The sequence below is a fragment of the Plectropomus leopardus genome, chromosome 17 (genome assembly GCF_026936395.1).
Source record: "Plectropomus leopardus strain MGB_pleo_1.0 chromosome 17, ASM2693639v1, whole genome shotgun sequence".
Taxonomy (NCBI): Eukaryota; Metazoa; Chordata; class Actinopteri; order Perciformes; family Serranidae; genus Plectropomus; species Plectropomus leopardus.
Window position 1 is genome coordinate 24080038 of NC_142192.1, and position 15683 is coordinate 24095720.

At 39.4% G+C, this 15683-nt stretch overlaps 1 protein-coding gene across 1 annotated transcript; it reads right to left on the reverse strand.

Annotated features, from left to right (window-relative positions):
* Nucleotides 1–425: 425 nt before the first annotated feature.
* prrt1 (proline-rich transmembrane protein 1) lies at nucleotides 426–15561 on the reverse strand. The gene is made up of 4 exons (XM_042507058.2): nucleotides 15157–15561; nucleotides 9338–9678; nucleotides 6959–7150; nucleotides 426–4612 (listed from the first exon to the last, which is right to left on the reverse strand). Exons 1-4 carry the CDS (start codon nucleotides 15173–15175, stop codon nucleotides 4436–4438), a joined length of 729 nt encoding a protein of 242 aa, XP_042362992.1. The 5' UTR covers nucleotides 15176–15561; the 3' UTR covers nucleotides 426–4435.
* Nucleotides 15562–15683: the final 122 nt, after the last annotated feature.

Here is a 15683-nt window from a genome sequence, read left to right on the forward strand (position 1 = left end):
TTATCACTGTAAAAGATGATGACACTGTATGTGAATGCTGTTTGTACGAAATTTCATCGCAATCCATCTGATATGTGAGATATTTTAGTCAGGACCAAATTGATGGTCCGAGCATCAATTTATGATGCAATAAAGCAAAACAAACAAAAACAATGACTGCCACCATAATGTGCAATATAAAGTGAAAACATGAGCAGCTGTAAAACACAATGTGATTAAACAGAAGATAGTGAGTGATACTATAGTTCATGTTCTGACAGAGGGAGGAAAAACAGAGACGGAGAGGGAGAAAACCGGGGCAGCTATAAATAGCACCTGATGAGGGGAGAGAGGAAAAGCCACAGAGACACAGAGAGGATGGAGAGACAACGAGAGGATGGAGAGACAAAACAAACCTGAAGAATGAGACACCGCCTTCACCAACATATCGTTCACAACCCAAAAATGAATCTTTTATTCATTACTCAAACAACTGAAGTCAGAAACAACCATGTGCAACACAGCCATGAACATAATTATAATAATAAACCCCAAGAGAACCACATGTACACAGGTAATTTTTGGCTCTTTGAAACAAGCAACCCCGTCGCATTTACAAGCTCAAAAAACAAAACGAACAAATGAAAATGAAGAATACATCTCCCAGCTGTGTGGTAAACAGCTAGCACATACGAGTCCCATCAGAGAGCACACGGGGAGATGAAGCCTAGCGCTGTACAAACTAGATAGTGACTCTATTCAGTAGACACACACTCACTGCCAGAGCCCTCTGTACAATAATAATACTAAACAATACTGTGCTTCATTTACTCTTTTAACACTGAAATATCACTAAGTCAATCCTATAAGGGCCTGTATTTATCAAACGGCTAAAAGCTACTTTATTAGCTGACGGTAAAAATTTGGGGTTAAAAAATCCTTCATTTTTATTCCTATTTACTAAATAAACAGTTTGACATTTTGGGAGGCTTATTCATACTTTCTTGCCATGAGATAAATGAGAAGATCAATACTAATATGATAAATATTAAGTAACAGCTACAAGCTAGTTAGCTTAGGTCCAAGGGGAAATAGCTAGTTTGACTTTATCCAAAAGTAATAAAATAAATTCACTTACTAGCACATTTAAGGGTCATTAATTATGTTATATCTCTTTTTTTAAAGATACATGAAAAGACTTAAGTGTAGAAACAACAGTTTAAAGGTGACAGAGACAGGCTAGCTGTGGCTAAACTAAGCTAACGTCTCCTGGCTGTAGCTTCGTATGTAGCGCACAGACATGAGATTGGTATACTATCGAACATTTCATGTAACTCTCGGATAGAAAGCAAATTAGTGTATTTCCCAAACTGTCAAACTATTGCTTTTAGAATAAAAGCTATTTATCAAAATTCTTATTACTTAAAATGCACTTAAATTTAAGAGACTTAAGTAGGTTAAGAAACAGAGTTGGTGACACACCTTCAGAGACATGTTTTGGATTGACTGTACTGAATATCATTGTTTATAATGAATAATATGTTATCTGAATCTGTAAGAGTAATTTCGTTTTTATTTAATCACCAATGTTTCAGCAGAAATACTCATCATTGAGTAAAATGTAAAAAGATAATGAGCAAAAGAGTGCTGCTGGGATGGTGTTTTTAGGCCGATGTAGATGTTAACGTTGCCATGGTTCCCTTGATCAAAAGCCTATGGGAATTTCCATTTCATTTTGGATTACAGCAGAAAATAAGTTTTTGTTTAACAACCATGTGTAATAGGATACTTGCACTTTGTGTTTTCAGCAAGACAATCTTCAGAAATGAACACCACTTTATAATGAAAAGATAACGTTAGGCTGTAAACGAACTACATCAGAGTTTCATGACTTGATGTCGCAACCACAACAAAGTCACGTTCTCCGTGATGACGCTCTGTAGTCTCATTTAGCCACTTGTTATCAACCACAGACCTTATTTCAGGCATCTAACCAAAAACACATAAAAACAACCACCAGCACTGACTTAATCATGAGGGTACCAGAGGTGCTGAAATGCTAATTTATTTTTTCATGTTTTAGGACTAATTACTGCAACTTGAATGGCCAAAACTCACCAAAGTTACAAGTTATGTTAAAGATACAAAATTGCTTTGCCACCAGAAGTGAATGTTTTATTTGTCCCTTAGCTCACGCTGAATGGAAATAAGCAGGAGCCGAATATTAAGCAAGGTTAATTACACTCGTATGTGACACTTAAACAAACCAGTCTTATTACAAGCGACCAATTTGCATAAACTCGTGTCTGCCCTATCACACCAGTCGCTTGTGGCTGCAGCTTGCTTAACTGTCTTGATGTGAGCACTGTTCGAATTTTTAAGTTTGGCAAGCTTTGCCTACTTGGTCCGCATAGCAGGTATCCCTGCAAGCTTTTTTGCAGCAAATATGGGAGTGGTCGGTATAGTGGAGCTGGCACCGTAAGAATAATTGATTGAAATGTATGGATTGTTTTTTAAATAATAAACTAAAAAAATAAGGCCATTGTTGGCTAAATCCTTGTCCCTAATTTGACTTTTGTAAAACTTGCTTCACTACTAAGTTCTTTTTAGGAGGATTATTAAGAATAGTTTTTAGAAGTTTGATAAATACATGCCTTGATGTACTTAATATTATACATTAGTGATAATCAAATGCAATGCAGATGCCAATAATAATATTAATAAGAACAATAATAATATATAAACTACAGAATAAACTGTATTTATACTGTCTCTATTTGTGTTCATTGTCAACAAACATACTTTTTAATATCTCTGTATATTTCTTTTAAAAATAGCATCATCATAGGAACCAACAGAGGAAAAAGGGGAAATATTAATAGGTCCAATAACTCATGTGGACAGGATAAAGACAAACAGAGAGAGGAAAGAGACCGGAGGAAAGATTTCATAGAGCGGAAAGTGCTACAATACAGTATAGGCATTAATATTTTCTCTCTCTCTCCTATAAGAAACATTCATTTTCAGTTCCTCCTGTAACACCTCACATAACAGTTCATACAGTAACGTTAAAATACGGCCATGTTGGCTCTTACGAACAACAGCACACCTGCTGCTACATTATGAAGACCATATTAATGTGTCGAACCCCGACTGATTGTGTTACAACAGTGAAACGACGTTATAGGAGCTCACAGCTGCACGTCTAGCCTCGACGAATGGAAACAAACTGAGGATGACATGCAGGGTTATGTTGCCTCATAAGTTGCACTAAAATTTCACACACGGTGTCTGAGAGATTAAATAGCTAAGAGATGTGCAACACAAAATAGGCCGATAACACTTCTAAAATACTTGCGAAAAAACAATATTGATTCAAATACTTATCATCTAAATTGTCTCCTTTTCTTGTTTTGTTTGGAAAATACTGTACCACACACTTCTAGACCAACAGCCAGGAGACAAGCTATTATTGCACTAGACGCCCATTAGCTTAAAATTTATATTTATCATGCACTATAAGAACTATGAAGCAGCTGCGTCGTCTTGTCCGGTTACTACAAAGTGCATTAGATATCAAATTTAAGCCAATTTGAAAGTGTCAGATAGCTGCGACAAACTAGTTTAAATTATAGCAGACAAATCAATGCATGGGTAGATATTGAATAAATTAATAAATAACATTTTTAAATAAATGAACAAACATATAATTCAAAAGTTATGTATCATCTCATCTGGCAAAAATGTCCATTTAAACCAATCTTAAATAAATACTGTTTGGTTACATTAGACACTGTCAGTCCAGTCTCCATTTGGTGTGTTAAATGAGTATTGATCACCGCCTCTAACACTTTCAATCAGTTTGACAGTCTCTTATCGGAGTGTGTCAGCAATAATACTACTCTGTAAATCAACACTTTTTTTGTTTTTAAAGAGTAAAACGTGTACTTGTAAGACTAAAATGTGCATTTAACTATCCTAAAATAACTCTGCATGGGCCCATTTAGTAGATGTTAGAATATTTAAAACTGAAACACACAGCGGTGACCTATCCGCTCATCTAACAACATCATCTGTATGAATTAATCAGCGTCAAATGAATTGTTAATACAGGGAGCTTTGTGTCCCTCTTGCAGCTCATATCTGAGTGTAAATATTAAGCGGCTGCTGTGCTAACAGCAACAACATGCCTCATTTGACAGCTGCTGGTATTTGGCGTTTGAACATCAGCTGTGATTGGTTGTTTCTGGTGTGTGTTTGATGCAGCAGGTTATGTGTGTGTGTGTGTGTGTGTGTGTGTGTGTGTGTGTGTGTGTGTGTGTGTGTCTGTGGCTGTACTCAGAGGGCCAGCAATGCAGCAGCAAATCTCAGAGCTCCTATTTCCTCCAAAACGATTGAGAGTATTTAGCTAGCTAATATATGCCATGATTTCCCCTTTGTTTGACGCTGCGTGGAGTTACGGCTCCCAGTCGTCGTCGTGGTGCTGCGATGCGATGATGACGACCACGGTGAGGATGGTGCACAGCACAATGGAGGCGATGCCGACAGCCAGGCTGATGAAGGAGAAGTTGCGTGCCTCGCGGGAGGCTATTTCCGCCGTCACCATGTCCCCTCTGGCTATCGCCGTGCGCACCTAAGTGATGCAGCAGGGAGGAGATGGGTGTGTGGGAGAGAGGAGAAATTAGAAAACGTGTTATGTAACGAGAATGCACGAGTGGGAGCAGTCTAAAACACCATGAATGGATCGATTTCACTGCAGCACAGCCTGAATGTGCAGAGAGAGGCCACTCCACACAGCGTTAACACACCATAACAACATATACAGCTCAGACCGGTGGGTCCATGCCTTGTCAGCTCAACTTAACTCAAAGCCAGCTGAGCAGCCCCAGAGGAAAAAATCCATTCTATCCCGTTGCACCGACAATGGTGCAGTTACGTAATGTGGTCTGTTGTGTGCATGTTGGTCAGCGCGGGCTGCCATTACAGAGGCAAACAACGGGCGTCATGAGTTACGAGAGCCACCAGACTGAGCCTTTACATGTCTAACATCACGCTCAACTTAACCTTTGTGTTAAGAAGCATCAGTAAATGGCGTGTAAAAGAGCAAACTGTGCCTTTTAATGCGGAGTCATATAGATGAAAGTGTGGACTGTAGGTGTAATGGTGGAGCACTGACCCAAAATAAACTCTCTTTAAATATCTTATGTAAATCCAGACGTCTGCCACAGCAGTTTTATTCTGCTAGGAACGGCTGTGGCTCAGAGGTAGAGCGGGTTGTCCACTGATTGGAAAAGTGGCGGTTCGATCCCAAGCTCCTTGGGCAAGATACTGAACCCCAAACTGCTCCCAATGGCTGTTCTATTGGTGTGTGAATGCGTGTAACTGGTTACGGACAAGCAGTATAATCAGTTTGTAAATGGGACATGTAGTGTAAAAGTGCTTTGAGTGGTCTGAAGACTAGAAAAGAAAATTTACCATTTCTGCCCATTTTTGCTGATTCTGCACAATTTAAAAGTAAAATTACTGAAAAAAACATAGTGTGAAAGTGGAAATAAACATATTTTTAGCTTTAACTTATGATTATGAAGTAAATGATTGCACAATGTAATGGCTTTAGAATAATGACAACACAGTGGAAGTGCCACAGCCATTACGCAACCAAATCAGGAAGAGGAACAACAGTTTTGTTTTCCCCGGTAGCTATCGGTAGCTGCTCCCAAATACCAAAGAGTATCATTGTAGGTCCTGTCTGGTTATTATCCTCAGTAGCAGAAATGGCAGATGGTGAAACAAGTGAAGTAACTGTGGAAACTCTACTTGGCAAAAGAAAACGAGCCCCGCTGCTATAGGCCCAAAATATAGGGAAATAGTGTCCTTTTTACTCCACCACTATTATTATTATTTACTTATTTACAAATTAAGATTTTTTTTTCACACAGACCAAAAATATTTAAGTGCAACTGAAACAATTAGTCAATTATTTAGAAAATTAAGTAATTTGTCATGCAATGTTTTTTTTTTTAATTCATGGTTCCAGATCTCATATATATTGTTTGCATCTTCCTCAAAATCACATTTGCACCTGCTCTTATATAGTGTTTAGGAGGCATTACCTCTGCTAATAGTGGGATTCATCATTGAGCACACCTGGTCAGAGCAGATTTGGGTGGTTAAGAGCATTTGGCGCTTCCGGAGTTGACTTCTATTTTCTCTCACCAGGAAATTAAGAGAAAATTTTCGAGAAATTGAAGAGAATGTTGCTGCATGAATCCTAATGTCCGAAATGCAGTCTGATTATTTAATTTATATTGACTTTTTGAAAAACATAGCTGCATCCATGGACAGACCAAGGAAGAGAAAGTCTTGGCCTGGATACCTACTGGCTTCACTGGATCTTAAAAAATATTGGAAGAGGCCTATTATCATCAGAGAGTTGACTGGTTCCGAAATTGATGCTCAGCAGGTATAATGTTTACCACATTTATCATCTCAGTTCAGCATGTTAGCATTCTAATATTTAATAATTTAGGATATGATTTTGTGTACCAAATTGTATAGAAACTCATCCTAAATTTGTCCAGACATTTCACTAATACACACGAATGTCTACCTCAGGGTGGCACTTCAGGAAAAATCAGAGGATCACCAAATTCAGTAGGATTCATCTCACACCGTGAATGCCTGCACAAGATTTCATAGCAATCCATCACATAGTTACAGTTATTTCAGTCTGAAAGTGGTGTACCGAACGACACTGCCATCCCCAGAGCCAGAGAGGTTTTTCCAAAAAACTAAATGTGACTAAAGTGTGATTTATAGCATCTCATAGTGTCGTTCCAACGGGGAGGTACATTTCTAAATATAAAACGAGGGATTTAATGACTTTAGGGCGCATTTACATAACAAAGTCTCTCTGGCGAGGGCGACATTATGTTAATAAAGATCAGAGATCAAAAGACATAATAGAGTGTTATTTAACCTGCACTGCTTTGATGATCGCGATGATGCCTGTTGGCCAGAAGCAGCAGACGGTTGTGAGCACGGCGATGGGCAGGTAGTCGTGTGGCGGTCGGCGGTCCATTAGGGTGATGCTTGGTGGCATTTGCATGGGATGAATCTGGCCCGGTGGCATTCCTGGGTGGCCTCCGGGGGCCGGCATGTAGGGTTGACCCTGAACAGACAGACAGAGAGTAAGTACCTGCAGCTTACAAAGCACTTTCCACTCAAAACTCAGGAACAAGGTGAGACAGTCAGAGAAAAGGACAGCTGCATGAGTCACTGTTGCATGTATTTTAAAGTCGTGCACGTCTGAGCTTTATCAGCAGCGTGGCAGGAAATAACTGATTAAATTGTAAGATTGCAGCGAGCCTGCAAGATGCTACAGATTTTTCTGCACACACAAAAAGATATGCACATGATAAATTATATACTGCTGGGGATTTTAAATATTTATTTTCATTAGAAGAGCCTGGTGAAGTGGAGAAAATTAAACCCAGCTCTTGTTTTTTAATTCAGTGCACTTAGTGATTGTGAGACTTGTGGCGGCATGAAAGCACTTTCAGTTGTTGGATGAGTCACATTTTAGGGTCTAATTTCACCACTTTCATTTTACTTCCGGGGATAGCTTGAATGGTTTTATCTACTGTGTAAACATGTTCAGTTGTATTTCAAAAATACTGTACAAAATGAATGGATAAATTAAGGTTACAAAGGACCTTGAGCACTGGTTCACATCCTGTTTTTCTACCACTGCCAGCTCACATTCCTTTGTCTGAGGCTGCATATGAACTGTCAGCCAAAGACTGATGTTTTCCATCTCAAATTATCTCATTTTTTTATTGTTGTTTTGTGATGTTATGCCTTTAATAGATAGCCAACAGCAGAGAGATAACAAGAGATGATGACAGAGAGAGATGACATGCAACAAAGGATGTGAAACAGGGACAGTGTGGTTTTTGGTTCAGTGCTTTAACCAAGATGGCACCGAGGCAACCAAAATGTTGTTAGTTTTTAGAGATCTCTAACAGGTAAAACTCCAGTATCTTTTTTTTTTTTGCAGATTATTTTTGCTGCTATTGCCTTTATTGATCGGACAGCTGACAAATTGACAGGAACAGTGGGAGAGAGCGGGGGGGATGGCATGCAGCACAGGGCCTAAGGTTTGGATTGAGCCAGGTCTGCTGGAAGGGTACACTCTACCAAGTGAGCTAGAGGTCGCCATTTCACACACAAAAAAACTGAAACACAAACATTTTTAAAAGTAAAAAATATATATTGTGGGATTTTTTTTTTTTTTTTGGCTTAATTTGCGATCTTACTATCCCAAACCACTGATCTTGAGGACTTGAGCAGATAATTTCTTCTTACTAAGAATTATAAAAGTGATTTACGTCATTTTACTTTTTAGTCTTGTGTATGAATAAGGGCCAGGGATAAGGACAAAAAATGGTAGATTATCTTTTATTTTGCATTTCCACCAAATAATGATGCAGAAAAGACTCAAATTGAGGCATAAAAATTCACCAGAATGCAGGAAGTGAAGTGTTTGATTCTTAAAATTTTCTGGAAGAGGACCTCCAACCCCTTGTTTAACCCCATGAGAGCTGCCGGGCCACTGGCAATCTGACATTTCTGTCTTTAACAGGCTGCATTGGGCTGAGTATTAAAGGTAGAGTGATGATACTTTTATCTAGGGATGTCCCGAATACCATTTTCTAGGCTACAGAGCTTCGCCATTAATTAACAGCAAATAATCGGAGCTTCGGTCGGCAGGAGGATAGACACCTTGCGCCCCAGAGTTACACTGAAAGGTGAGTGAGGCCGTGCGCTTCACGGATAAGGGAGGTGAGGGAGATCCAGACCCCCGACAGTTTCCTCCGACTGCTTGTCAGCAGTTGTGATAACTTATAGTTTGTAAAGTTTAGAAAGTTATCAGTTGGCCTGCAATAACCTGTGTTCAGTGTTCTAAATTAGTCTGTTAAATTTCATTGTGCGTCTGAAATGATAAGTGTTTAACTGATACATTTAACTAGTAAACAATGAAGCTTTTCCATCACCGAACTTCATCTGAAAATCAACACTTAAACTCAACACGACCAGCTGAGATAACAGAAGACTCTCTCTATTTTCCCTACAATTAGTGCCAAATTACAAACTTATTTCCGAGAAACCTCTAAGAAAATTATGAGGAAACTAATGGACCTTTAAAATAAAGTACGTAGGATGGAAAACAGAGAAACATTACTTGCGATATGAGGTGGAAGGAAAAACACATTATATTGAACAGAGACTAATTCTGCCGCAGCCTGATGTCAGACCTGTGAAATCTTTAAAAACACTCTGCTTGTCTCTGACTCACCGACGCCATGGGGTAGACAGGTACGTAAGCCGTGCAGGGCTGCAGTTGAAGCGGGTAGCCCGGGGCGAGGTATCCTACAGGTGGGTGAGGCATGGTGCCCCCGGGGGCCTGGGTCTGGACCGTGTAGCCCTGCGGCGGGGCCCCCTGCGGTCCCATCGGGCCGCAGTGAAACTGGGTTTCTTGGAGATATCCCTCTGATCCCGGAGGAGGAGGCGGAGGAGGGTAGTTGGGTTGGGTGCCCGGTGCAGGCTGCATGTTGGGGTGTTGGGGCACGTTTGGATCTTGCGGGCCGGGGAGGTACGGTGGAGGCTGCATGGTCTGACGACCAGAGTCATCGAGACCTGAGAGGAGAAGAAGAAGAGGGAGGATAAGAACAAAGCAGGTAGGAGAGGAATCATAAATAGAAAAAGCAGAGGACGAACAATAAAAGAAACAGATATAAGAGTGAGGGCATGTTATCTAACTCACTGCTACACGTTTGTCCGCGTGTTGAATATAATATGTTTTATCTCGCTGTAGAGGAGGGAGAGAAATAATTACACAGACCACAGCTCCTCAGCACAACTTCAAACAGCCTCCGCAAAGAAAGGAAACCTGTGCGGTCTGTGTGCTAATGATGACAGTGATTGACATTTTCACCTCCACAGAAAAAAAATGTCTTTCTCTCTCCTCCTCGCTTCAAAAACGCAGTTTATTAGCGGTTAAAGATGTGGCATTTCCGAGACGGATAACTTCATCTGATGGTCCGTCTGAAGCTTCTTTTCATGCTCACACCTCTGCTCCCTCTGTGTTTGTTTAACATTGAACATGACTGACGGGGGGTGTCGTGCGTTCACAGCAGGGAAGTGGCCGAGGTAATCCAGTTTGACAGCGACATGAGGAGGGAGGAGGACGGGAAGATGGAGATGGATGGGGGTGAGGACGGAGGAGTAAAGATTTGATGGGACGGAGAAAGGAGAGCAGGAGGCAGCCGGAGAGAGAGCGGAGCAGCTGAGTGATGAGGGATGACGACTTGTGCTCGGGGACCGGCTTTACATAACAGTCCCCGACTCTGTCACAAGCAGGAAGTGGACCAGAAACAGACAGGAGGGGAAAGGAGCGAGCGCGAGGGAGGGGACACCTTTAAAAGGGCATGATGTGACGTGACGGGCAGCTTGGCAAACATGAGAGACAAAAACACATGTTGGTGTTTCTCCTTTTAAAGGCCGAAATCTGTCAAGATATCATGATGTCAAGACTAAATATAGGAAAGAAGCAAAGGAGTGGTTGTTACACGAGACAGTAAAAAATCCAGAATATTGGCTTTGAAAGAAGACCTCAGCTCCCTAAATGACCATTTGTGTATTAATTACTAACCCCTTTTTATGTTAAATTTTGGTTTAACCCTTAAAGACCTAGAGCAATTTTGTTTCTAACACATTTGAGCAGTCAGCATCCAGTGCCATACAGCACCGGATTCAGAAGAACCTCAAGTTTCTGTCCGGCTCATTTTGAGTCAGAATTTTACACTTGCATTGTCTGATAATGATTTTTTTTTTTCTAATTTAATTTTAGAAAGTTGTTAGATGTTTTGGACTTCAAAATGAATTCTCGCCGTCCCTCAGCAAGTTACAGCCATATACTACAAGGTTATCCTAGGCGCTTTTCAGTGAAAAACAGGTGTTTTTCAATATTTCATTTACGGACCATGTAACTGTAAAAGAAAAGTTCAGAGAGTAATTAGAAAGGCTATTTAAAAAATGTTTTTCTCACATACCTCCACGGGGAACAAAGAATTCGCAAATGAAGAAAATTCTTGATGAATCAGAATTCAGTCAATGACAGCAAAACTATACCAAGGGGTCGTACACATGCCTTGTTTTTTTGGCCTCTCAAATCCATTATTTCTAATGTAGACTCGCTGAAGGCGAGGTCAAAAGCATGAGCAATGGCATTTCAAAGTGCAAGGGTTCCCCAGTAGGCTTGGTTGGTATAATATTTTATACTTTCCTGAAATTTCACCAGGGAATACAGTATATTGTGGTATTGGTGCACTGTAAAACTTGATTTTACATCAAGAAATCTGGGAAAAATGAAGTAGTAAATATATAGTAAATATAACTCTTAGACTCTTAGACTTAATATATGTTTAAATTATATCTAAATGTTAATTTTACTAAAAATTTTGTCATATTTTCTTAATTTTGTGACGTTGAAACTATAAAATGACAAGTTTAATTGAAGAACTTTTTCCAAATTTTAGCAACTTCAGTAAACCCAGTTTACTGTGCTCTGTATCTGTTTTCTGCTGGTTGCAAAGTAGTCGTATTTGTATTTTCTTAAACATGTTAACAAAACAGAACTGGCAGATCTCCTTAATTCATTATTTGCAAAATCCTCTTTGTGATGATCAAGTTCAGTCAGACTAACTTGGTTTACAGAAGCTGGTAACACTAAGAAAAAACAAAGTAATGTCACTTGTCATTTTTAAGTTGCAACAACAAAATTAAGTTAATATAGTTACATTGTAAGTAAATGTAACACTGAGATATAAAGTAAACATGAAAGAAGATTAATAGTAATATTAATAGTTACATTTTCTTACATTTTTCAAGGCAATCAGTTTCCAAGATTATTTTTAAGTGAGATCAACTTGTCTTAAGTCATTGAATGTGTGAATCAAGTCTGGCTCGAGTCCACAGTAGGTACTTCACACCTTTTAGGTATTGACCATAGCTGGAAATTAGTACTGGTGTCTTTTCATGGAGACATGTTATGTCCCCCGTGTGAGAGTTTCTCTGGAAACTAGCATCAGCCACCAGTTAAATGCTGGTAAAATATGCAAGTAGCTGCTACATTCACTCACCAGCAGCCAAAAAAACAATGGTAACCTGTCAGCCACAGTGGCAGGTGGACAAAATTGCTAATTTTCAACTCTGGTATCGACACAAATAACCAAGCACCGAGTAGTATAAAAACTTCTATCAAATCTGTGTTTGATCCTTTATGCACCTGAGGGTCTGATCCTGAACCATCCTGACCTCCCAAAATTTTTCTGGTGCTTTTCTCTCCACAGCCACCAGCCAACAGGTGTTGTGTCTAAGTATGTTCCCCAATTAAATAGTGTTTTCCCGGTAATGCATAGTGAGTGTTAGGTTTGTGAGGGGCTATATATTTCAAATCATATAGCCTAAAATGTAGCATATAACATAACATATGTAATATGAATATTTCAGAAAATAAAGGAAAATAAATATCTAAAAAATAAATAGAGAATAGATACATACAAGATAAAAATAATTTAAGATAGAATTATGTGAGTGCTTCAGTTAGTTTTTCTTTCTGTGTCATGTCATTTCTGGCCTATCCCACACGGGATTACAAGACACCATTACAATATCCAAAACATGTCTCATCTTCCAGTTTTAGATATCAGCAAAAAGCAAAAGTGGGTATACAAAATAAATTAAGTTACAGTAGAATATATGATCAATATCCTTGCAAAAAATAAATTACACAGTGATAAATAATTTTTAAAAAATTACAAATCTACAGGCTTTCTTGATGTTGAGATTGTTTTCTCATCTCCTGCTTTCTCCAGATAATAAACTAGTCTAAATGTTATAATACATATATCATCGCCTTAATCTTTATGCACCATCTATATATCATACTAAATCGTTATCTGTTTTTACATTACTTAAAATTTTGCGCTGTTTCACATAAAAAGGGGTAGTAAAACAAAATCAGACTCGTTTTCTAGTCTATATCAGCCAAACAGCACTGGGGGATACATACCAACAGGAAAACTCAACACAACAACACAGGCTAACGGTCAGCCCAACGTCTGCTCGGCGTGTCCGACACTGAGCCGTTAAACGGTCCCAAACATCTCATACCGACACTGAAACGGCTCCACTCTGTCGTTAAACCCGTGATTAACCGCTGGGTAACGTTAGCGGTGTTGTGCTAACAGTTAGCCCCGTCACTGTGTGCAAAGCCGGGCGCCATCTTTCTCTCTCACACAACCCAAACAGACTGTGGTGAGGAATTAAACATGATTAAAGGCATTTTACTAATAATAAAGATGTAGAAATGTCATAAAAAATGTGTTCGTAATAACCTTTTAAAGATAGCCATACCTGTTTACAGTGACCGTGTGGTGACATGACGTCCTAGTGCTTGTATTTCCGGTTTTCTATCTCACCAACTGTTTTCATCTGGTAGTGCAGGTGTAAATTAACCCTTTAAAAACCTGAGTTAAATGGCCTCCTTTCTTTCAAAAACATGGGAGGAGCAGTTTAACAAATGGCCTAAACATTGGCAAAATAGCAAAATAGTAAAAAAACAAACAAACAAACAAACAAAATAAAGAACCAAAAACAAAAAAATAAAAAATAAGGAAAGAGACCCAAGCAAGGGCTATAAATATTGTATATATAGCATACCGGTATATATTTTCGTTGTCCTTTTTCCTTTTTCTGTGTCCCTCTGGACAATTTCCATTCCTTTTTTGTGGCTAATATCTAATAATCCCCTCTCATCCTATTTTCAGATCATTTCCTTGGTAGACCTGGGATGAGCTGTACCTTAAGAAAAACTGTCCTGTGTTCGTCTTCTTTTAAATTATTATTTATTTATTTATTTCAGATCATGTCACCCTTTACTATTTTTTCCAGTTTGCAGGACATTTCCTGCCAAGTTGCTCACTTTGTTTTCCATGTTTTTGAAAGATATAAAACCCGTTTGTTTGTTTTAGAGGATTAAATGCTGGTGGAAAAACGCTTGAATGCAGCACAGAAACACTGATGTTGATCCAGGTGTTAAAGGGTTAACCCGGGTGAACCATGACAACTGAAAGAATATAATTTCAAATACACAATACTGAGCTGTACAAATCATTCCCACTCAGACATCTACAAGATATCATAACCCTGTTGTAGTCAAATTGGTGAATGTCCTGCATTCTCATTAGTAACATTACACGGTAGGCCTGCTGTTGTTCTTTTATTAGCGTCGTTGATGGATTATTATGGCCCACACAGGGTTGATTAACACACAGGACAACAGTCAGACCAAACTGCAGTCTCCTGTGCAGCCTGCCCTTTACAGTATCAATGACAACTTTATTCATTATGACCTTTATTCTTTATTATAAGGATGCTGTTTGAGCTCAACTTAACATCGTAAAACAATGGACGGATATTTTTTTTGTTCTGGTGCACCAGACATTGAGGATTATTATTAATTAAGGCTATTATACACGCGCAAGTGGAGGCGTGCACGCGCAGAGGACACCCACACTGATGTCTGTAATAGTCAGCAGAGATGTACGTAGGCCTGTGCGTAATGATGATAATGAGACAGAGAAAGGGGGAAAAAATTACAATAACCCTATCATAAATTGTAAAGTGGCCTATTATATTAAACAGCCCAGGAACATGATGTATTTTAAGCAGAAAATGAGCAAAACAACCTACTTAAGGTACACATATAATCACATAAAGTCTGATAATGTCACTTAAAACTCTATGGGTGTAATAAGAGGCCCTGTGGTGCTTTTTCTCCCCCCAGGCTGCACCCACACAGCGGTGCATCATCCCACAGAAACAGCGCCGTGCAGATAAATAGCGGATGGAGATGTTGACAAGAGGGGGAGCTGAGGGAAAAGATCCCCTCAGCCTGATGTGCATCAAACAAAACGATGTCCATCTTAAAAAAAAAAAAAAAAAAAGAACCAAATCCTCACATCTCAACGGGGGTTTCGGAAGAAGTGGCTCAATTAGGCTGCCAATTAGGCATCAAAATACGCCACATTTAGTGTAATTAAAACACCTTACCGTGTTTTTCCGACGACATGCCTTCCGATCTCCTGTGATGTCTTTTCACTTCAAGCTGGTGATGGAAAAAATCCCTCCTTTCAGTGCGCGATGATGCAGACTTTTACACCCAGCAACCCATCCTCAAGATGTCTTCATCTTAAAAACACCCACGGTTTTATTATAATGATAACTTCAAGTGTTTTTTGTTTTTTTTTTAATTTAAGTTAACCCAATTCTCTCGCAGCGCTCCTCCTCTCCTCTCCTCCTCTCGCTTTCTGCGCGGCTCTAATAAGGTTTCTCCACTAACGCGTCGCCGTATATTTGAATTAATCAGACACAAAGCTATCGTTGTCTTAAAGCGACAGCCCGGACTGTTGAAGCTGCACATGCACGATGCAGGAGCGTCCCATCACAGCTCAACAAACGCATTTCTTTCCTTGCGTGACATTTCAGCACCTCCGTTTTTTCTCTCTCTCACGCATGTATGTTGTCCTCACATGGCAGATTTTTTTCCTTCAGGAGGTGTTTACAGGATTTCAGTATCA